At 39.0% G+C, this 24363-nt stretch overlaps 1 protein-coding gene across 2 annotated transcripts in view; it reads right to left on the bottom strand.

Annotated features, from left to right (window-relative positions):
* Window positions 1-24363, bottom strand: part of STK32B (serine/threonine kinase 32B) — a 157517-nt gene that overhangs the window by 49147 nt on the left and 84007 nt on the right. For both annotated transcript variants that reach the window (XM_054632932.2, XM_054632931.2), the window contains exon 4: window positions 20242-20415. In XM_054632932.2, coding sequence (XP_054488907.1) covers window positions 20242-20415 — 174 coding nt within the window. The remainder of the gene's footprint in view (window positions 1-20241; window positions 20416-24363) is intronic.

Below are 24363 nucleotides of genomic sequence, written 5' to 3'. Positions count from 1 at the left end.
AGAAATTACTTTGAATAATTCTCTGCACATTTGGAAATAATGTAGAATGCATATATATATATCTGTGTAAGGAACAGGATCTCATTATGAAGAACTATCTGGCATGGAAATTTAAAGTTATACCAATATTTCAGTGTGAAATACTGGCTACCTATAATTGTCTGATTCAGAAGCAGTTCTCTGTTATAATGTTATAAGCAGCAGTTATTTGTATAATAAAAGGAACATCTGTCCTAGAGCCCATTTCACCCAAAATCTTCCAGACTCTGAGTTCTCTTTCCTTTCCCCTGTAATCACTTGGCATATCATTTACCACACTATAATCTTTCCTTCCCTGATTTCATATGGGTGAAGTTGTGAGAAAAACTGTAGAGATAAATATATTTGTTTATATTATGAAACATATTTGTGTTTTGTTTAAATTTGGAATTTTGTATTTTGTTGAATTTGGTTAAACTAGCAGAGGAGATCCGATGCAATTCTAAATGTAATGTTATATCTAATCTCTCAAGTGATGAGAGGGTTTTTGAAATAGCTACTGCTCAGATGGTTCCTATATTTTCCAGTGGCAATTTTGTCTTTGGTTTCTGATAAAAGTTTTGTGATAAGAGTTGGAATTGTGATTTCCTGTTGAATAGTCTTTGTGGTTGATTCATGACTTGAAAATACAGCAATAACTTTCCATGGAAGTAAGTAATAGTTTTGACACCTGAATAAAATATTTTAAACTTTACCTTCACAAATTTTTACAAGAACAAACTGACTCTGCACTTCTCATGTGGGTAGAAAGATTGAGGTCATACACATGTACATTTGGGTCTTTTTGTGGCTTCCTGAGATCAGTGATACATTCAACAGCACTCCAAACTCTTTTCCCCAGTTTAAGAAAATGAAGAATTAGAATTATACAGTCATTAGCACTTCACCAAGAATAAAACTGATCAAAAGGAGAAATTCATCTTTATGAGCTACTGCCATGTGTATGACAATGCAGCACACAGGGATTGCTCATTACAAGACAGTGCCTTTTTTGTCTTTTTTTTAAAAGAAGATCAGATCAAACAATTTGAATATCTGCTATGGTATTTCATCATTAAACAGTCTATACATTTTTATAGCCACCAGAAAAGACATTGACAAATCCACTTGACAACTGTATGTATCATCAAATATATTCTTCATTCAGTTTGTGCCTGTAATGTTCAGAAAGTTGAGTGGTACAATTAGATCTGTGCTTACCCTTCCATGACTAATTCAGGCAGTGGCTGATACTTGATACAGATGTGCACAAACCATAAAGCCTTTCCCACCTAAGGGATGTTCCTCACTGTTGGCTTTGCTCATTTTGCTCAGGGGCAGGATGTAGCTGGGGGCAGGCACCACAGGGCGTACTGCCTTGCGCACAGCAGCAAAACCCCTCACTCCCTGAGGCAACCTGGTGGGCTCACAGCCCTGCCTCAGACCTCAAACAGGATATCTTAAACTGCTCTTACAGCAAGTGAAAGTCGTGGGCTATTTAAAGCCAGAAGGTAAACAAGTTTATTAAGTCAGACGCTGCTGCTCTGGGGTCACGCGCCTGGAGATGCGCGAGGTGCGCGGATTCACGAGGCGGGTGAGAAGGACAAGCACAGGGTCACCGTGCACACAGAGTGCCACCATGCACACAGAGTGTCACCGTGCACACAGAGTGCCACCATGCACACAGAGTGCCACCGTGCACAGAGAGTGCCACCATGCACACAGAGTGCCACCGTGCACAGAGAGTGCCACCATGCACACAGAGTGCCACCGTGCACACAGAGTGCCACCGTGCACACAGAGTGCCACCGTGCACACAGAGTGTCACCGTGCACACGGAGTGTCACCATGCACACAGAGTGTGCCCTCCAGCAGATCTCTGCTGGGGGATTGGCCCCACTTTGCAGCGAGCACTAAAAGCTCTGCTCTCCAGAGGCAGCTTGTTGAGCGCTCTAAAGAGTGCGAAGAAGCACAGGCACTGCTCTGCCCTTGCACTGAGCACTGCCAGCCAGGAGCAGGGCACAGAAGGTTCAAAGGGGTCCAGGGGGAGACTTGGCAGGCCCAGGTGCATCACAAGTTACTGGGTGTACTCAGAACTGAGGACTTCTGGAGTCTGTTATATTTAGTTTCTCTAGATAAATACTCTAATTAAATTCGCTAAACCACTGTTTTAGTGAATTTAAAAGATAAATCCTCTTCAGTTAAGAAGTTTAAATTCAAACATACTGTGTAAGTGAAATTTTGGTTTGATTACACATCAATTTTTCTGAAAAAAATTTCCCATTAGCAAGATGTTTAAACAGCAGCACCTTAACTTCAGGGTTTTCCTGTTACAAATATCCCTCGTTAAGAGAATTAATTGAAACATTCATTTCATAATCCAAGTACTTTGAACCAACTCATAGGAGAAGTTGAAGGACTTTTGCAAGGATTACATTCACCATGGTTTGGATTCAGACATGCCCTGGGCTTCTCTCTCACCATTCATCAAGCAATGGCCAACAGAGCTATGGAAACATCCTTGACACTGATCTCATAAATACAACTTTGTCAGTCTGTACCAGTACTACTCCAACAGTTTTTGTATACAGAAATATCAGAGCCACATAGAAATGAGAGTAGAGAAACCTTCAAAGTCTTTTGCTCAGTGACAGGACAAGGCATAACTAACATAAAAACTGGCTCAAGAAACTCAAAGGTGCAAACAATTGAGAAAAAAAAAATTAAGACCCCCCCAATTTAATTGCTATTTTTGATATTGCCCCATTTCTAGATTTCTTCAATTGCCTTAGCTACAAATATCAAAATAAAACTGCCTGGAGGATGAAAGTTGAGTTAGAAGATGCTGCTATAATTTCCAAGTAGGAAAGAATGATTAATAATCTATTTGTATCTTTTATAGTATCTAGGCTCTGTGTGCATCCCATGTGCTTGAAGATTTTTCTCTCTGCATGGAGTAAAACCATGCATGTGGCTCAACTCATGTTCACTGCATCTGCCAAGTCAGAGTATCTTCCCTGGAAAGGTTCACAATGCTTATAAAGGACTTGGGCTCAAGAATCTGCAGTTTTAATTGCCTTTTCCATCAGTTTCCTTCTGATGTTATGAAATAGAAGCAGGTTTCAAAGTCACGAGGTGGAGAAGTCATGCAGTCTTCATCCTTGTTGGTTTTCAAGACCTGACTGGATAAATCCCAAATAACCTGTTCTGATCTGAAGGCTGACCCTGCTTTGGGAAGATCATTATGCTGGAGGTGTCTGGAGGTCCCTTCCACCCCGAATTAGTCTGAGTCTATGAAAAATAATGTATCCAAGTTCAAAGACTGTCTTACTTCCCCTCCTTTTACTGCTAGGAAGTTCATGAAAAATTGAAGAAAGCATTGAGAAAACTGAATATGTGGAATTTAGTGAGTCTTTGATGTAGTCCATAGCAGCGGGCAGCTAGTGAGAGCTTTCACCTCTTAAATTCTATCATGGGGCTTGAATGCTCATGAAGAAAATGGTAGGAATAAATAGCCTATCTTCATCCTGAAATGAGGTTAAAATTGAAATGCCCTGCAGTTCAGGACTGGAGAGGTGTAACACAGTATTTATTATCCATGTAAGTAGTAAAAGAATGAGGATTATATCACCTGAAGAGGATTCTGAGAAATCACAGTAGGAATTACTAAATCTAGATGACTGTGTTGCTAGTGTCAAATAAAGTGACAGGAATTATATATATATATACATCAAAAGACAAGAATCTGAATTGCTCACCTGGATTAATGACCATAAATAACCTTCCAGAGGTCACACTTTTGTGTTCCTTATTAGATTAAATAATTGTAATAAAAAGACTGAAAAATGTGATGATGCCACTTGCTCTAAAGCTTGAAATTCAATACAATCTCAAAAAAAGTTTCATGTGATATGATCAATCAGGACGTCATAACTTTTTGTCTCTGTTTTTACTGACTGGACTTGAAATATCCATCTACAAAAGAAAGCAGTATCTCTGGTGAATTCAACCATTAATTGCCCATTTTTCTCACAAAAAAATTGATGGCTGGTTCATTGGCTACCATTTCACATTGAAAACAACTAACTTTAAGTAAATTACAGAAAATTATTTTTAAAAGGTGCTATGCAGTAATTCTAAATAACATAGATCCTTCTGGTTATACAATTTCTTAGTAAGAAAACAGTCAAAAAAGAAAAGATCTAAGGCTAAACAAAAAATTTCCTTGTGAATAAAGAACAAATAGATTAGATTTCTTAGTTAGCAGCAGAGACCTCTAAGGTGTGATGAGACAAATAATAGCCAAAAAACTTTATTTGCTTTTGGAACATGAATGTGAATTCATATTCCATAAAACCAAGGTAAGCTAAACAAACATTGTTTTATTTTTACAACAGAGAATTAAACTCAAGTTGATTACTACAAGACATCATTTCATAAAAATTCTTCTGAGGCTTAAGCAAAGATTTAGCCATTGATGTGAATAACAGAACTACCAGCTAGAGATTCTCCAGCTAAGATTTATCTAATTGATTGAGGAAAGCACTTCTACAGCAAATGCAGACACTGCCTACCTCCTCCTCCAGGGCAGTGGTGATGCCCAGAGCCCATGGACAACAAAAGTCCATGGGTCACAAGATAACAAGACATGTTTGTCTCAGTCTGGGTGTAATAAACCAAAATTCACATGTGAATCACTGAAAATTCATTGGCTGACAGTGAAGGCAACCCATGTTCTTGCAGAATGCTAAGGGTTTTTTTTTTTTTCTCAAAGATAATTTCAACACATCACAGAGAAATAAAATTAGATGGATTTTACATTCTCATAAGGATGCAAAAGAAGGATTAGGATTCAGACAAAGGATAAGGATTCAAAGGCCCTTGAGGTCAATAGAAGTATTACACTGGCTTCAGCCAACATTGTTGGCTAATCAAGATTTTCTAGTACATTTTTCTCTTTAGTGCTAACAACCCAACTGTTGGGTAGGACAAACCTTAAAATATTGAGTTAAAGGTTTTTTCTTAATCATGCAGTTTGTGTCTAATGATAATATTTTTTTTCCTTGCATAGAAATAGGCATTAAGATTAATACTAGGTGCATAGCAGTTCTCAACAGCCATAAAAAGGTCAATGAGTTGGGAAATATAAGCTTCAGATGTGGAGTATTTGAGTTCACATGAGACATCACTGGATCAGAGCACTGAAGTGAACCATATAATGTATGATAAAGACTTTTTTCTCCTAGTTATGGAAAGAAATGTAAACAAATTCTGATTTTCACAGAGAGGGACCTTATTTCCTTCCTATTTTTTTATTACACTCCCAAATGATACCAATATCCAAGTCATGAAGTTCATAAAAGAAGTGACTGCATAGATATTGAAGTTTTCTGTAGCTGAATTTATTGATACTTTGGATTAAGGAAAAATCAATATATATTAGCTACTGTACACCCAGAGATTAATTTTTCCAAACATGTTTTGCTTCTGTGAGGGTAGCCCAGAACTGAGGTATCATCCAGATCTGAACTGTGCAGGGCACCTACCAGGAGGACTGGCTCAAGAAAAAGCCTTAATGAAGTGTGATGAATCTTTTCTTCCCTTTGTCAACATCTCATCACTCATTTATCTTTTTATTTTTCCGTCCTGACCAACATTGTTTCTAGTTTCCAGAACTGCTCAATGGTTTTTAAGAAAGATCATAGTAAGAATCTCAGAGTTCTTTACTGTTATTTACAATTAGACAAATGGGAATGAAAGACTTTGACAGCTCCAGGCCTCTGATTGCCTGTTCACATACCACTCACTTAGATTTCAGCAGTAATTGCTGCCACTTACTGTCCTTTCATAAAAAGATCTTCAGAGCCTTCTGTTCCTGCTCAAATTAATGTTGTGACAGTTTATGACCCTCTGCATCATGGTAATTTTGAAATTTAAACAATTCAATAAAACTGAAAATAAGCTGAGAAGATGAGGTATTAGATTATTCTGTTTTTCTCTGCAATTTCCCCTCCTGGTCTTTAATGCAAAAATAAAAAAACCTCCACAACTACTTCCAACTACTTGCCTGGTAGCAAGCATGTACATATTTCTAATCAAACTCCCATCATCCAGTCCATTATCACATTTTGCAGCCTTTTCCTTCTGTGGGACAACCTGTGTGGCAAGACCATTGTCTGGCCTGTATGAAACATAATTTCTGTAATCATTTTCACAAGTGAAAAAGCTCTCACCTATGACTGGAGGCCCTACATCTCCCCAAGTACGTTTGAATAATATCTGGGCACCTGGCTCAAGGCCTGGGATTGTAGCTCCAGTTATACAGAAACAAGTAACTGTGATGCTGAGTTGTGTGGTGCCTGGAGTTCCTTTCTAGTCTAGCACTACTTTTTACCAGGTGTCCATGACAATGCTGGACTCACTTAACACTTGTTCTAGCCAATTTTATATAGCTCTGAAAATAACACTGTCCAAGAACATATCAAAACATGTTTGCTTACAAATGCCTTAACTGGAACAAGCTTGTTATTTTCCAATTTTATCCCCATGTGGAAATATACAGATATGAAAACATCTTCAATTCTTTCCTTGCAGCAATAGGTGGCAGTAATGATATCTATATTTGTCTGGATGGCCAGTGGGCTTTGGAAACACTGTATTTGTCAGTTTTATCTTGGATAAATAGTTGTAATATATGTTTTTATCCCAGCTTGAAGGAAATTACCTTTTTACAATAAAGGAATCCTATAGCTAACCTTTCAAATTTCTGGGTACATATAGCCAGATAATAGTTTTCTTTGGCTATGTTCAACTTCTGAATTTGCACAGATGTCAAATTAAAATAAAAATATTAAACACAGATTATTTCATTATATTCTTCTTATTGAATAACCCAAAATTGCTTTACCACAGAGGTAATTATATACTGCAGTAGCAAGAAAAACAGGCAAAGATTCTTAAATATTATAAAAGCTAGAAAGATTTGCCCAAAGGAGTCTGTGAATCTGTTCTTTGTCTCCTGTGTGCTGATATCTCAGAGAATGGGATTGGAAAGTATCACTGTATCCTTATAAACTGAGCTTTTCTATAACAAAGCCCAGGCTATATCATCCAGGATTTGTCTTCCTGACACAACAGTTCTTTTTCAACTAAACATTTATAAGCACAAGCAATTTGCAGGCAATCTAATGCTTAGTTTTCATTTTGCCTGAAGGACTTAAAGTAATGACAAATGTTACACTTCCTTTGCTGGAACTGTTTTCTAGAGTTAATGTTACACAGGTACAGGTCTTGGAATTCCACACAGTGCTGAAGGGAACCTGGGACAGCTGTCTACACAGATGATGCCAAGCATCACTGCATTGCAAACAAAAAGCTTCTTCAGCCAAATCCTTCTTCAGATCACATGGAGGAGTCATGCAAAATCACCACAGGGCAGTAATTTTTGATAATCTCACAGCTGATGACTCTAATATTTTCTGTGTTGTAGAGTCAAGTATTACTGAGACCTTCTGTGTGTACATGTCCAAGGGTCAAAGCACTCTGAGTGAATCAGCTTTTAAGAGCAGGTGACACCTCTGCTAACCATGGGAAGGGCACGACTCATTAGGCATTAATGGAGCGTGGCACTTGGAGAGAATTATCTGGTACAGCAGGAAGGTGTATGCATTGCAATGGTGATGCTTTCTTCCATGGCCCTGTGTAGAGAGCTTTTGACTAGAAATAAGGGAGAATGTACTTGGTGTGTACTCTGCCAGCAATTGCAAGACTATCAGTCTCCTTCCAGTAGAAGGCATAGGCTCTCTTCCAACTTTCACAGGCAGAAGTCCATGTGAGAAAGTAAATGAGAGAAGAAATTGATGACATTTGCCCTCTGCCTAAAGACAAATCAGGAGAACATTGTTACTGATAAGCACATTTGGCTTCATCTGTTGTAAAAAGCCAGCATCATAAGTGTGTTGTTTTGTAATGACTGAAATTCATATAGCTGCTCCTTTGTTTTTCTCTGCATGAAATATGGAATAGATCCATTCAGATGTATTGCATCCCCAAGAGTTTGCTCAGCTTATCAGGCAAATTCAAAAAGAAAATTTACAAAATTCCAAGCACTCAGGCGTGCTTGTCAGCCACTGTACTTAAGTGTGTAATTACTGTACAATATCCCTAATATTTATCTTAAACCCTCTACCAACTTCTATACCTAAAAGCTCATGTGCCACCTGGTAGAACAGCAGTACCCACAGCAATATTACCACATTATTTAACAGCTGTTTCCTTCATCCACACCACAGTGCAACCAATTACAGTCAACATGGCTGGCAACTGAAGTGTGGCTCAGCACGGTGCTCTTCATGTGCAGGGCAAGCAAGAAACAGCAACTTCTGAAGGTTCCAGGCTTTCACCAAGTGCCTGGGCTCAATGCAGCAGTGAAACTTCCCAATAAGCACATTTTCTGCTGATCTGAGTTTCAGCAGCAGCGCAGCAGGGAGAAGGGCTGCAGACCAGCAATCAGGAAACAGCCTCATGAGGCTGCGTGGTTCACTCTGATCTGAAGCCCCAAATCACCCTCACCACTGACAGCATCTCCTGCTGGCTTGGGCCTCTGACATGGGTATGAGTATTTGGACCTTTATTCCTCAAACTGACTGCCTGTCCTCCCATAATATAGACAACCAGAAGATATCACCAAGAGGATATTGAATGCTTTCCATAGACAAGTGAACTTTGATGTCCTGGATATGCTTCCCCTTCTGGGTTATTTTATGGATTTAATGTATGCAGAAGTTTGCTGTGGTTTACCAGGAAAGGAGGTGAAGTCTATTCCAGAAAAGAAAATTATATTTCATAAATGGTTAAAAAACTGACCTGCTACTACTTGAAACATCAGTAGCATGTCCCATGATACTTTTCTGTGTTGAGCTTCACATATCTTAGTAAAAAGCTTCTTGTAAGAATAATTATGTATGCTTTTAAGAAGGAACATTTTCAAACAAACTCACAGAGCAATAAATATGTGCATTGATGCATATTGCTGTTTGGAGTACATGAGACAAGATGGGCAGCATTTGACCCAAACCCAACTCCTAGTTCAGTACACCACCCTTCTAAGAAATTTCTCTATTCTAGGAGATGTCAACAACATATTGCTTGTTGCCTGAAATCAAGCAGCCAAGTATTCTAACTTCTCTTGAAGAGTCTGGATGAGGAATCAGGAATTGTCAGTACTGTTTGAGCCCAGAGACTGCAGTGCCTGGTTAACTGGATTAACTAGGCAAGAATACAGTAGGGTTGAAGGGGAATTTAGGCTCTGTGCAGAGAAACTGCTGCTACAGTAACTATGTACACTGAAATGTATGATTATAATAAATGATTATGAGGATTATTCTTGCTATTTATTCAAGTGAAAATAGATATGGGATTCTGATGTCAGGTAAAAACACGGATTCTATTGTGAATTAGGCATCTATATACCCATTTATTGCCTTCAGATGTATAAACATCACATTATATGGAGTGCAGAAGCCATTCATATGACTGCCTATTTTTAGATGAACTGAAAGCTTTATAGATTCTTTTAGTTGTATAGATTTTTTTTGCTAGGTTGACTTCTTTGAACAGACAATTATAAAAGTACAGACTCCTTCATTTAAATCTTGTTGAGCTGTGGACTAAGTTTTTAAAGACATAAGAAAAATCTTGCATGCTGTGTGAAATTATGAAAACAACTGGGGATGTTCTCAAGTCAAATTATTGTAAGGTGTTATCACAGAAGTGCAGGCAGGTGTTTAAGCCTCTTGCAGGAGTCACACTCCGAGCTCTCATTGTCTTGTTTGACGTCATCTCACACCATGAACAACGCAATCCTTCATACATGGTTAATTGTACTCTATTTAAAACACCTTGCACACTTCAGAATTTTTTCAGTTGCTGCTTTAAGAAAAACCCCATACTTCTCATTAGCAGCATGAACCTTCTGAAGTTCTGTATTGTCTTCCATCTGTGTGAGGCTTAGAGGGAGATATCTGTGGAAGGAGCCCAGGGGTTCCTTGCTTCCCTCCAAGGCAAGTGGACTTCACAAGCTCAGCTGTTTGTGGCATGCAGGGAACCTGGAAATACCACACAGTGGTACACACTTTTTGTTGCTTGTGTGGAACTGGAGCCACATTTCAGCTTGGGGAGTTAAGATCTTGTCTAGTGTAAGGAAACTTGTCAGCAAGTGTTTCATAGGAGGGAACAACAGGAATTACCGGCCCCATTAACTGAAGAGTTACAGTGGTCTGATGTATAGGTTCAAAAATCTAGACAACTAAAGCTTAATAATTCCATTTCTCAGCTGCAGATCTCATATGCTATTCCTTTTTGACACTGTCTCCTCCAAAAGCAAATATTAAACAATAATGACAGGATAAAAGACTGTTTGCTGGAAATGTACTTCCTTAAGTACACGCTCATAATTCTTAGTTTCGGCAGCAGAGGTACTCTGGGACTCGGGGAAATAAGCTGGTACTTTAATTAGTGTTAACTCTCTTTACATATGTCAGTGCATGTGTTTGCATTGGGGTGCATCTGTAAAACATTTCTGTGGCTTAGGAGATTTGCAGAAGACAGCTGAAGGAGCACCACCAGGGGAAAATTCTGCAGCATCTCAAATTAAGAGGCAAGCTGTGACTCTCTGTGGGTTTTAAAGGCAGAACTCTAGATAACTAATACATTTAATTAGCATAAAAGCTGAGAAATGTAGCATCCTGGCAATTGCTTTTCCCCTCAGCAAGTCTTGTTAAGTGACTGTATTAGTAATTGTTACTGATTATTGAAAATATATCCATTATTTTTTATTGGATTTCATTCAAAATAGACCTCTGACACTCATTGAGTAGTCCTGTTGGTCTGATATTTTAATGAAGACCATATCTTAATTATTGTAGCAACTTGGGGGAGAAACATAGGAAATGTAAAACTGCATTTCCCCACATCATCAGCTTTTCTAGAAATACACAGACAGGTTGATCTTTATGTCTGTGTATTAATTTTTATCTGCAGAGCTCTGAGCAGAGGTTTTCACAGCTGGTAAATAAAGCTGTTTGACCCCTATAATGACAAAGAAAGACATAGCAAAACCACTGAGCTTTCAGTAAATCTTATCCCACTGACTGGGAATTTACACACTGCCACCTAGCCCCTGTTTCCTCTGTTACTGCACCCCTTGTTCACTCTCTCTGCTCTCTCCTAACTTTGGCTTTTTGGGTCTGACTCTTTCCACGGCAGTTTTCTCTTGCCCACTGCCACAGCACCCTCTGTACTCCCTGGTCTCTGCCCCAGCCATCCTGGTTCCCCTCTGGACATCTCAGCCCCACTTGATGCAGGTAGATGATATCCTTGTTTTGGTGTGCTCAAATTCGTCTATCTTACCTCCAATTTCTCTTTATTGATTCTGTTTGTCCAAAGAGTAGATGCCCAAAATATTTGCAATCTAAACTCAGCCTGATAGCAAAGACAGTATCTGAGTATAGAAAGGGGGCCCACAGTTTTATCATAAAACCCTTGCATTTATCTTCTAATGTATCTGTGTCTATAACTAAAACTCCAAACCTTAAAAATTGTGACATGTAGACTAAGAATATGATTGAAATAAAATTTGAAACTCCAATGGGATTAGAGACAGAATAGTCACTCTGAAAGGCCAAAAAAGAGAGATGTTCCAGTTTTGTATTGTGTTTTTCTTGGGCTAGAAAGGAACTCCTCTGCATTCAGAACACCAAAAAAGTTTCACATTTATCATAAAATGAAGAGCTAAATGCCTGAATTAAAATGGGTAGCCACTGGATAGAGGCTATTTCTCATTATTATTAGTCAGACTGCAGAGATGATTTTGATCATCACTATAAAGAATGACCCAATTAATCTGAACCCAATTTAATAAATTTTGGTTTATTGAAAGTGCACTGCCTACCAAGTGCTGTTCCCACCTTGCAAGGTCCCAGTTTGATCTAGTGTTTTAATGTCTTTCCCCACTGACAGTATTTCCTCATGAGCAAGAGCACCAGAGCTGCTGAATTGCAGGTTTGCCTTGTCTCCTCTGCTGCAGGAAAGCACAATTATCCACACTGCATTATCCTGGGAAACTCCCCTGGGATAAATGTAAGCTGTGTATGCACATGTTGGGAGAAGCAAAGGCTCATCAGTAGCACTGTCTGTCATACAACATCAAAGCTTTGAGCTGCTGTGCTTTCTCCTCTCTAAAACCCATCCAGGGGAGTTGGGACAGAATTTTACAGAGAATATGGAAATGTTTGAAAATAACCTTGAGGGAGTGTCATGAGGAGCATCCAAGGAGAGGTAGAGAGAAGAAATGCAAGGGGAAAAGGTCAAAAAGGCAACTTCAGCATAATAAAACTGATGGCAATTTGTGTCTTAATTGCAGTCCCTGCTCACAATATAATTTATTTTTAAAGAAGAAACTGTCAGATGATCACAATTATAACTCTCACTCTTTTGTGGAGTAAAAAGTTGTGCAAAGGAGACCACATCTCACCTGAAATATCAAAGCCATACTGAAAGCTTCTGAATGCATTTCCAAGGCATGAAGGAAGCTCAAATTGCAATATCCATTGATGAAATATCTTTTGCCATACCATGAACAGTTCACTCAACAGCTGAGATACAGAAGACTACTGCAGGCATGGAGAAATCAAGTAAAAGTGCACTTTTTTCTTAAGTCTTTTTTATTTTGCCATATATTAGAAAAACTTACATTGTAAGGAAATCTCCAAGGGAATGATAGAATACTTTATGTACGTGTTGCTCATCCAAATTGAAAATATGTTGCCACCACTGAAGCAGAAACAGGAGAAGAAAACAATTGTCCATATGTTTCTCTTGGTTCATACTTTGCTTAGCATTAAATTTACAGTCGTTTTCCATATTCCATTTTCCATCTACATACTTTAATCAAAGATTTTAGATTTCTTCACTGACTGCAAACAAAAAAGATTCAAGCACACTGCCTGTAAATCTGCCATTTCAGTGGAAAGAGTATGCCTGCTCAGAGTCATGGTGGTGTGAAATTTGCAGGATACAAAGATATCAGAATACTTACAGTACTAACACTAAAGCTTTGGGGGAAAAGGGATTAATGTTATATCACATATAGATACATAACCACATATAGATAGATAACCATCACATATGGTTAGCTCTCCTTCTCTCCTCTGTTAGCTGGGACTTCCCATCATTGCTCATTTGATCTCTCTGGATCAACCTTTCATCCACTTTCAGATGCATGGAGGGGTTGGGGTAGGAGGTGGAAGGCCAAAAAACAGGGTAAGCCAGGCAGTGCCATATGAGACAGTGGATACTGCTATGCCTCTGTAGAAAGAGTGCCTAATCATTTTAATTATTAGTAAAAATTATTTGCATGTATTTATTAATAGTTTTAATTATTATATTTAGCATAACAGTATCAACATGCTATTAATAAAGTGGTCTTTGCTGGCAGAAATTGGCGGGGAGCAGACATCCATACAAAAATCACTTGAAGATTTAAAGTAACACCGATAATTTTTAATGGATTTCTGTAAAAGAAAGGTATCTCTTACAACTGGCCACAAAGAAACTAGCAGTATGCTCAAGCAGAAAACTGGCATTAACCAGATCAGATTTGTGGGTGGAGACCTGAGATAATCTTGACTATAAAGCTCTGCTTTAATTCTTTCTGCAACTTCTGCTTCAGTGTCTAAATGTCTAAAAATGATTCATGATTGAAATTTCAATACTGAGCAGTGGGGGGAGGAAGGAAGGAAGGAAACAAAGCATTAAATTTTATTATCCATCAATAGGATGCTAAATTATGGAGATGAGGGATATGTAGCATTTTAATACATATCATGAGCCCTAAAGCCTGCTTTTCCTAAAAGTTTATGTAAAAAGATTATTGGAGAAAACCAGGAAGGGAAAAGCAGGAACACAGACAGGTGATGGCAGCTGATTTACATGGGGGTGCTACCAATGTTTGTGTTTGTGGTGTACACAGCACAATAGTTGGTTTTCTTATTGGTTGCTTCTCTGTTTAAAAACAGAGACCCAGACAAGTGTAGATATGATCTAGACACAAAGGAGTGTATGATGAATTTAGAAGAAAGAGTTATTAATTCTTCTAGAAATTTCTTCTAGAAATTTCAAACAACGTTGTCTAAATCATAATTTTTTACACTGATTTAAAGGTTTCCCTGAATCCTCCCCCACTTCATTGTCATTTAGCTGCAACCAGCAGAAAACCCATGAGAAATCTCTAAAATCAGAATGCCATCACTAGGGTATTGTGGACTTCTACATGTCTAGATCATATCTACCCTTGCCTGGGTTTCTGATTTTAAACAGAGATGCAATCTATAAGAAAACCAATTATTGTGCTGTGCATGTCCCAAACACACATTTAAGATGGCCTTGATTTAGCCACTGGTTTTGTTGCCTAATGCAAGATGGTCAGCCAAGCTCATTCTATAAGTCACATGGTCCATCTCCACTATGTTGACCAGACATGTAAATTCCAAATTATTTAGAGCTTGTGAGATGGGTTTTCTTTGGCTAAAAAGAAGATTTCATATAAGCACATTCCTATTATTATTCCTAATAATGAGAGAGGGAAGATGAAAGAAAGGGACAAGAGATGACTTCATTTACTCACTTGAAAGCTGTAAGGAAAAAACAATTCCCTGCTGTCTTCAGTGAAGGTGTCTCAGCCATGGGGAATTGAAGGAGTGAGGGTGTGATGGGCACCTTCTGGTATTTCACCTCAGTAAGGAAGGGAGAGCCCATCAGGCCCACAATAAAAGATTGTGTCTGTGCCAGTGGCAGGAACTGGAGGACCTGATGGGACATCATGCATCTCGTAGCGTTCCCTGTGTCTCCTTCCAAATACAGCCTGGTTTACTTTATTTGTGGTTTATATACTCTGTGTGTGGAATTCTCTGTATTTCCAAACCAGCTTCATTTATTAGCAGTATCTTATCTGGTATATCAAATAACTTTTTCTGTAGCTAAACAGAAGTAAAATTAATTTGTTCTTGTAGGAAGAGAACTCTGTTCAGAAATTGAAAGGCTTGTTCTCTGTGTATTTGTGTCTTCTGGTATCTAATTCTTTGTTAAGTGCATGACTGAAATTTAAATACCCTTTGTGCCTAGAATTTATGAATCACTTTCTTTTTTCCTCTTTGCTGGCTCATAAGCATTCAGTAAGTGTTCAGGGATTTATGGTTTGCATGGTGCTTCTTTTTGGACTGGTTTTGATATGTTTTCTGATTTACTTCTCTTACGTAGCTCATTGCTCAGTTCCTGTAATTTTTCCTCAGAATAATGTGGGCTAGCACTTGTTTAAAGGACATGATACAATGCCATGGAAGAGACATGGGAACACAAACTAAGGAAATTCAGTGGACGAGCTTCTTGATCTGCTATGATCTTCGATACTGCTTATGAACTATAGCCATATGATGGTTATTTTTTCCCTAGTTCATCTACTTCAGACCCTACTACATTTTTTCTCCATCTACACACACTTGCCCGAAAGTAAAAGATTATTAGTATGAGCAGAAATCTGTAAGGAACTGTGTTTCATTTAGTATATCCAGCTAAATCTCAGGTTGGCACTATTCTGCCTGTGACACCTGGGAAAATCTAGGGGCAAATTTTCCATCTCCAAGTAATTTTCAAAACTATTTACTGCTTACATACTAAATGGAAAATGCGTGAAGGGCACCCTTTTAAACAGAGTTTGTTCTTTTGCTGTATGTTGTCACAAGTGAGACAGGGCAGGCCCATTTTAGAGAAGTGTGTAATAATTTAGATGTAGTATCTTATTTCACCAGTCTGTCAAACAACTTGGCAGACTCAATGATAATGAACAAACAGGTTCAGTCCTAAGCACAGAGTAACTCTTGTCTAGCTGGTAGCAGCAGGACAGCCTTACTCTGCACTGGATCATCTGGCAGAGGAAAATGCAATGCTCAATTTGCCACCATTTTCCATTAGCTTTGGCCCACCCTGCACTGCTATTGAGTTACTCAGAGCTGGAATAACTCCTGGTGCTATTCTCCATTGGAAGCAGAACTTGGAGGAATGGAAAACAGACTGGTGATCACACAGCACAGACCTGCCAGGCCAGGCTGGTTCCAGCCATATCGTGCTCAAAAAAAAAAAAAAAATTTATATGTACGCTTATATATGTACACATACACACATGAACAGTTTTGCATTAAATAAACCCCACTAAAATAAAAGTGTCCTGGACACACTGATCAAAGAGCTAGTCCAGTATCCTAAAATTGTGCTGGAAGGTTACTGCAATTTCCATTCCAGACATCTGCCACATCCAGCCTCCTCTCTAAGCAGATGAAAACCAGTGGAGCCAGACGATGATGAAAAGTTGTGAGGGCAATGCAGTTAACATTTGTCCCTTAGAAAGAGAAAATGTGATTTTTTTTCAGCATGAGCATGTTACCAGGGCAGCAGCCACAGCACTGCAGGGCCAGCACTGCTCTGAGCCAGGGCTGTAGCTGCAAGAGCAGCCTAGAAGAGACAACACTGGAGCTACTGCAGGAAGAACTCTCTGAATGGAAACAGGCAGCCTGCTTTGGTCAGGAGGCAGGTGGTTTTATTGAAATGTATGAACAGCAACATTTGTGAAAGGAGAAGGTTGAGTTACTCATGGCTGAAATAAGTTTATTCAGCCTTTGATGAGAAAACTTTTGTCCAATACATTATTCACTGGCATTATACAACCAGTTCTGGAAGGAATGTGTTTAGTCATACCATCTTGAAATGGCAGAATTCCGGATTTGATCCAAAATTTGACAATGTTTGAGATGATGTATACTGTAAGAAGCCTTTCTGGGTGTACTGGGATCCAAGGGTCTATAAGAAATGCCACCCATCCAGCTTTAAAATGATAATTTTTTCATGTGAGAAATGTGGATAAAATATAATTACAGCAAGGCTGTGAGAAAATAAGAGATTTTGGTGTAACTCTTAGCTGTGACCAGCAATCTCAATATTAAGTTAGCTGTTGTATAAGTGAAAAATTTACCTAGAATAGCCTTCTAATAATAGCTTGAAATTTAGATATTTTCTTTTTAAAGTTTTAATAATTCTGGGTGAACATCCATGCAAATGCAAACATTTACAATAGAGCTTCAAGACACAGAGCAGCATTCATTATTGTACCATAATAAATAAATCCACTATAGCAGAATTATGCATGACAAATATGGATTTTATACACATGGATGTGATTAATAAAAATTGCAAGTTTCATAAATACACCAGAGCAGTAGTGGGGTTTATTCTATTTATGGCTAAATTTGTCCCTGCAGTAACAAAAGTCCTATTGCTGAAATGATTGCCACATTCAAAGTACACACCACTAACCACATCAAGAAACACAGAGGCATTGCAAGGGATCCCCAGGGGGAACGGGCACAGTACTGATCCCTGCACTCCTGCATCCATTCTCACATGCTGGGAATTCCTGTCCCCTTCAGTACCATTTCCTTTTCTAGCAAACTCCTGGGGACACAGGCTAACCTAGAAAAACCCAATCCATCATGGTGCTGGATGCAATAGTAATGGAAATCTGAACATATTTCATACACAATGGTATATTAGGAGGAATTAAACTCCTAATTCACACCCCATATATTCAGTTCTTTATGATGCTGCAGTTTGAAAATCCACCAACTCAGTCTGATAAATCCTTCTACTATTCTTTCTTTGTAGCCAAGACAACATGTAGGAGATGTTGTCTCTCAGAGGCTCTCTCAATGACTCTCTGACTTACTAACATTTTTTCCTTTTTGCTGCCATCACATTCATTTGAAAATGGAAGATCTAATATAGGTTAGCATGTGAATGCTGACTGGAAGCACTTGGTAACAATGATGTTGCTGAGGCCTGCTACCACAAGGTATAAACACCAAGCAGATCACTGATTTCATCTCTAAACAAGATGGTGTGTTTGCAGTGATAAAGGAATGACTAGATGTACCCTCACCATGCATCACTGCTGGCTCTGCTCTGCACCAAATTAAGTCAGCACTACACTCTTGGTGCCAGATATGCTACAGAGATTCAAGGCAGCTGAAGACCCATCCCACAGACTGCTGTTCCAGGTGCTGGTGAGACAGAAGGCAGAATATTCTGGGTCTCACCTGCCTAAATAACATGTTCATGGGTGTGTGGATCATTTGGGGTTTTGCTGCAAGTTGTGAGAAGATGAGAGGCAAAAGACTCCTTGTGCCACAGTTGTGTCATTTGGGCAGTGAGCAGTGAAGTGGGACAGACACATTCAGATCTCAGGACTGCCAGCTTCAAAATAAACACTTCTTCCATAACACAGCAGAGTCCTGAAACAGATCCCTAGACAAAAAATCCTAGCTAACCAGTCAGTGACACTCTGCAGGCTGAGAGAGAGCTATTTTGTCCAATCTTTCTGTCAAAACTTTTGGTGCAGAGCAGAAGCCAAATCCAAATCGCAGAACTTGCTCCCAAATGGAGCCAACAACCAGCTCTGGATGACCATACCTTCCCCCACCTCAGTGCAAATCAGCAAGCGTTGAACCACTATGACTCAAAAAAATAAAAAAAAAATTAAAAAAAAATCAAGTGTTCACTTGATTAATTAATGCAAAAGAGATGAAAGAGTCAAGCCCAGTTTCCTCCTGGGACCATGACACAGCAGACATTGCCACAAAAAGCTATGAACAACCACAATTACAATCCAGTCCTTCATTCTTTCAAGACATCTGTCACCTTTTTCAGGCTTTTCTGTGATACATTTTTAAGCTACAGACTTCTAGCAAAATACAAGTTTTGACTGCAAACTGGATAATCTAAGGAATACTTTGCCAGCCTATTTGCATAAAAGATCTCATCAATCTGTTTTCCACCAAGAACATTCCTTAAGGGATTAGGAACAAAGGTCAGCTATAATTCTGAGCTCCACTTTTAAAATACTCACTGAGAAAATAAAACTTATGCAAAATTAATGGAAATATACTAAAATAGTGTACTGAAGAATTTTCTTGCAATATTTGCAAGTTTTATTATATTTGGAGATCTAGCTGCCAACAAAGCAAGTGTTGCAATGTTTACTGGAATTTAGCACAGTTTCAGTAACATGAAATATCCACCTACCACTGCATCTCTGCTCAGATAGATTTCATGCTGGCCATTCCGCCTCTGAAAGTCAGACCATACTTTTTATTGTATCTTTATTGCAAAATCAGGAGGCAGCTCTGGCAAGTGGATGGGGTGGAAACTCTCCATTAATGTATTTGAAGGAATTTGTTCAAACTGGTCTTTGGGAGATCTGTGACACAGCTTAGTTTAGTTTGGTCTCTGAAAGTCACATCCAGATTTTGTATATACAAAACTGTATTTTTGCATTCATACCACTCTAAATCAGAAAAGGTAACTCTGAATTTAGCCTAAAAAAGAGTAAAAAAAAGATTCAAGCCCATAATTTTATAATTTCATAGTTACTGTGTTGACATAAAAATAGAAGTTATTCCTGCTACTTCAGTTAAATGCCAAAATGTTTAAGGAAAACAGACCCTGATTCCTGACACATTTTTCAAAGTGAATACTATCTTTGCTTCTGTATGGCAGAAAACCTAACAGATTGATGTAATATAAAAAGTGCAAAAAGGATGCAGCATCTATCGTTGTTCCAATTTGATTTGTACTACTATTCCTACTTCCTCACCTCTCTTCCTCCTGACCTTCATGCAGATGCTGCCAGTAAACAAATTATTCTCAGCTTTAGGTTCTATAACTGCTCCCTGATCTTGTTGTGGTAAACTCTGGTACTGGATTACAACATTTTTTTGTTCAGTAACATTGGGGCACTGGAGAATTAAAAATAAATTAAAAGCAATCAGTATGCTATTATGGATTGTATTTAGTGTTTGAAGAAAGTGGAAAATGTAGATCATAATATGAGATCAGAAGGAGAAAAGGGCAGTATGAGAAGGATACAAGGCTACTGAATGGCTGTGGACTGAAAGAAAGCACTTAATAAGAAAACCTTTCAGACCCAAATTCCACCCTTGAATAAGCAATGGGAACTTTACAGGGGTTTTGAATGAACAGAACTACAAAATCAGATATATGATAAAGTTCCTCTACTCTGCCAAAAGCAAGCAGTCCACTCCTCAAATGAAATTCACTCACCTGTGAATGATGTGGTATCTCTGCAAATAATCCAAGGAAAGGGCCAGCTCACAAATGTAGAGTTTAACAGTTCCTTCATTGAAGTGCACGTTCTGCTGCAAATGGTAACGCAGGTCCCCTCCAAGTAAGAGATCCACCACCATGAACATGTCCTCTTCATCTTGAAAGGAATACCTGGAGGAAAGAGTTACAGCTGAGATCTCAGGCTGGGTGATGCAGTCACAGCCATGCCTTGGGCTGGCTCCCATTAAGGAGATCCTGGTAGGTCCCTGATTTGCTCAAAAGGCATGCACAGAGAGGCATTCTCTCTCCTGAGGTCAGTCCTGCAAACACACTTTGATTGTGGTGGGACTCTGAATGTTTAAGTGCTGTGCTTTAACCCCAGTGACAGCTAAGTACCATGCAGATGCTCTCTCACTCCTCTTTCCCCCAGTGAGTTGGAGAGGAGAACCAGAAAAAAGTAAAAACTTGTGGGTTGAGATATGAACAGTTTAGGAATTGAAAAAAAGGAAAGTATAATAATAGTACTAAGGATAAAAACACTAATAATTGCAATGAAAAGGAGAGAAAGAAAGAAAACCTGAGAAGAACAAGTGATGCACAACACCAGTGCTCACCACCCCCTGAACAATGTCAAGCCTGTCCCCCAGTGGCTATCAGCCCTTCCCTTCCAAATCCCCCAGTTTATATGAGCATGATACTTGATGGTGTGGAATATCCCTTTGGACAGTCTGGACCAGCTGTCCCAGCTGTGCTCCCCCCCAGCTCCTGGTGCAGCTCCTCACTGGCAGACAGGAGCCACTGAAGAGTCCTTGACGTAGGGTGAGCACTGCTGAGCAGCAGCCAAAACATCAGAGTGTGATCTGTCACAGACATGTTTTATGAAAATCCTTTCCTTAGGATTTTTTCTCCTGAGAAGCTGAGAGGCCTCAGGAACAAAATGTAACCAATGGTTATCTGCTGCTGTGGAATGCAACAGGTGCATCTGTGATTGGTCTCATGTGGTTGTTTCTAACTAATGGCCAATCACAGCCCAGCTGTCCAGACTGTCTTGGTCAGTCACAAGCCTTTGTTATCATTCCTTTTTCTATTCTTAGCTAGCCTTCTGATGAAATCCTTTCTTCTATTCTTTTAGTATAGGTTTAATATAATATATATCATAAAATAATAAATCAAACCTTCTGAAACATGGAGTCAACATTCTCGTCTCTTCCCTCATCCTAAGACCCCTGTGAACACCACCAGAGTGATCAACATTATTCTCATCCCAAATCCAAAACACAGCACTGTTCTAGTAAGAACAAAACTAATTTATCCCAGCTGTAACCAGAACATGGGGGCAAGCAGGGCTTGAGCTACTGCCATACTACTGTCTTATTTTAAACATGGATTAACACCTGAATGTTGATAAAACAGAATTTAAAATACCTTTAAGATTTTTACATTCTTAAATAACCATATAGTCATTCAGGTGACAAAATATCTTACAAAGTAGTACCAGTAAAATGGAAGGCCTTGAAACACACTTGGTATTTACACACATACAACTCTAGTTCAGTGCTTATGGAAAGTATCCTGGCAGCATTGAGAGCTGCTGTCTCAGGGGTATTTTCCAGATTCAATAAAAATACACAATGTTCTATTAGCTGAGTATTTTTTACAGCTTGCAGTGTAGGTCCAAATTCAATAAGGACTAAAACTGCAATTTTACTGCCTAACAATGCCTATTTTTTTCAGTCAGCACCCTATATCTTATAAAATGACAGAGTCTTCATGGTTACTGACTGAATTCTTCTGGACCCTTTCCCAGAACTGCCGCTGAACACTCTGGGGACCAAATTTTGATGTGATTTAAATCCTGTAAATCCAAAGGTGTAGCCAGTAAATGTACAGTATATATATACATATATAGTGTTCGGGCAAGCAGGAATTTCCATGTGTTTCTACTTACCTTGGCTATGCTGCCATTCCTCTGTTTTTTTGTGATCTGAGTGAACTGACAGAAACTCTCTGGGTTTCATTTCTAAATGCAACTGTATAAGATAGTTTTCCCAAATGGGGAATGGTAAATACCTTATTTCTGATGTGAAATCACTCTTTTTTTATACATTTTTTTAGAATTAATTTTGATGTGAAGTTGTATTATCTTACACCAGATATATATGGAGTGCTGAGAGGTGATCCACAACAATCGTGCCTCTTCCAGCACCTTTCCTCCCATGAGGTGTGTAATGTATGTTGGCTACAGATGTAATTCTGTTCTCCTGAACTTTAAAATTTATGCCAAGAAAATGGAAAAGAGAGGGCTTCCAGAAAATCTGTGCACACCCTCCCCCCCAGAGGCAGAAAAGTCTATATTAGATTATTTTAATTGACAGTTCCGTACAGTTTCACTTTCATTCCCAGGCTTGCACTTACTGAAATGAGGCACTGCTCAGGGGTTGTCACAGATGGTTCATTTTGAATTTAATGCTTGTTATTCTTTCTGAACACAGTTCTGAGAAGTGACTTTCTCTCATACTCTGCTCTTCTGTTGCGTTTCCGTGTGACTGCCAAATGCCAGGAGAGGAAAGTAATTTTATTTGCATTAAGCTTACTTCTCAATAAGTGAAACCTCTGAAGCAAAATGGCAAAGTAAGTGGCACATGGTGTCTGCTCACCTCTAGAGAGGCAGAATTTTGTAACACACAAACATATAAACAGGATAACAAAACAGAAGGCTTCAAATATATTCAAATTCCTCCAAGCATTGTGCATTACTGAGCCTGGAGCAATTGCAGAAGCAAAGCTTAAAAAAGTGTAGTTACATTTAAGACTTTTTTTTTCTTTTTTGACACTTGTTATTTTAGGTGAAGAAATTGTAGCATTGAGCAGTGGTAAAATCATCATCATAGAATGACTTTGGTTGGAAGGGGTCTTAAAAATCATCTGCTTCCAAGCCCCCTGCCATGTGTAGGGTCACCTTGCACACATTAGACCAGGTTGCTCAAAGCCCCATCCAACCTGGCCTTGAACACTTCCAAGGACTGGGCAGCCACAGTTGCTCTGGGCAACCTGTTCCAGTGCCTCACCATCCTCTGAAAAATGTTAATTTTTCTCTTCAGTTACCACTTAAGTAAGGTACAGATTTTGTTTCTTTCTTTTTTTATATTATTAAAATAATTTCTGGAAAAAAATTGCAGATTGAAAACTCTACTTAAATGGTAAGTGAAACACTGTGTTTTGTCTGGGACTAAAGAGCACTCGGTGTCTAAAGTCATACGGTGACATGTCAGTAGAAATGGTACTGATGCACCTCTAGTTTTGAGATATAAATGTCCTTAGTCTTTTTTTTTTGGGCAGAGTGTGAAAGCAGGGTAAAGAATGACTGCTGTGAACTTGCTTTTAAATCCAATGATTATTCCCTTTTTCCCTTTTTTTTTTAATTATGAGTATGTTTCAAGGTGAAAGTTCAGTCTAGCCAAAAGACCCATGAGAATCATCCATGGAATGTGCAATCTTGTTCACATCCAGATAAAAGCTAACACTTAGTGGAACAAGGTTTTCACTCCAAACGTGTTTTTAGGCTGATGTACTCTGGTTTTCTGTGCCTGTGAGTGGGGAATGGTCGTTCTTTGTCACCTGCCAGGCAAGCTTTTGTGCATTTGTAATTATTAATGATTTAAAAGAGAGATCAAACAAAGCTTTCCTACAGGGCTCAACCAACCTGCAGCCATTCACTGCCTTGGGACCCTCAGGGAATCTCTGGGAATCCAGGCTGGGATGACAACAGATGGGTTTTGTCCAGGGGCTGTCAGACTTGCCAGTGAATCAATCTCCTGCTACTGTGCCTTGCCTCTCAGGTAAACACATGAAGTGCAATCCCTAAGGACAGAGCTATAAGGCATTCCAGAAGTAACTGTACCTCTAGAACAAAATACTTTGAACCCAATCACGAAACCCAAACAAACAAAACCCTCAACAAAACCAAAAATACCTTCAACAACACCAAAACTAAACGGGGAGACATTCAGAAGTACAGCTAATGTTTGCACTAGGCAGCCTTCCCACACAGGACACTTCTCAAATTTGTCTGGGCCATCTTGACTAGATCATGATTTGCTAAGAAAGGTTGGAGCAGAT

Source organism: Agelaius phoeniceus, chromosome 4 (genome assembly GCF_051311805.1).
Source record: "Agelaius phoeniceus isolate bAgePho1 chromosome 4, bAgePho1.hap1, whole genome shotgun sequence".
Classification (NCBI taxonomy): Eukaryota; Metazoa; Chordata; class Aves; order Passeriformes; family Icteridae; genus Agelaius; species Agelaius phoeniceus.
Note: the sequence above shows the minus strand (reverse complement) of the source record. Positions and strands in the feature narration are given on the sequence as shown.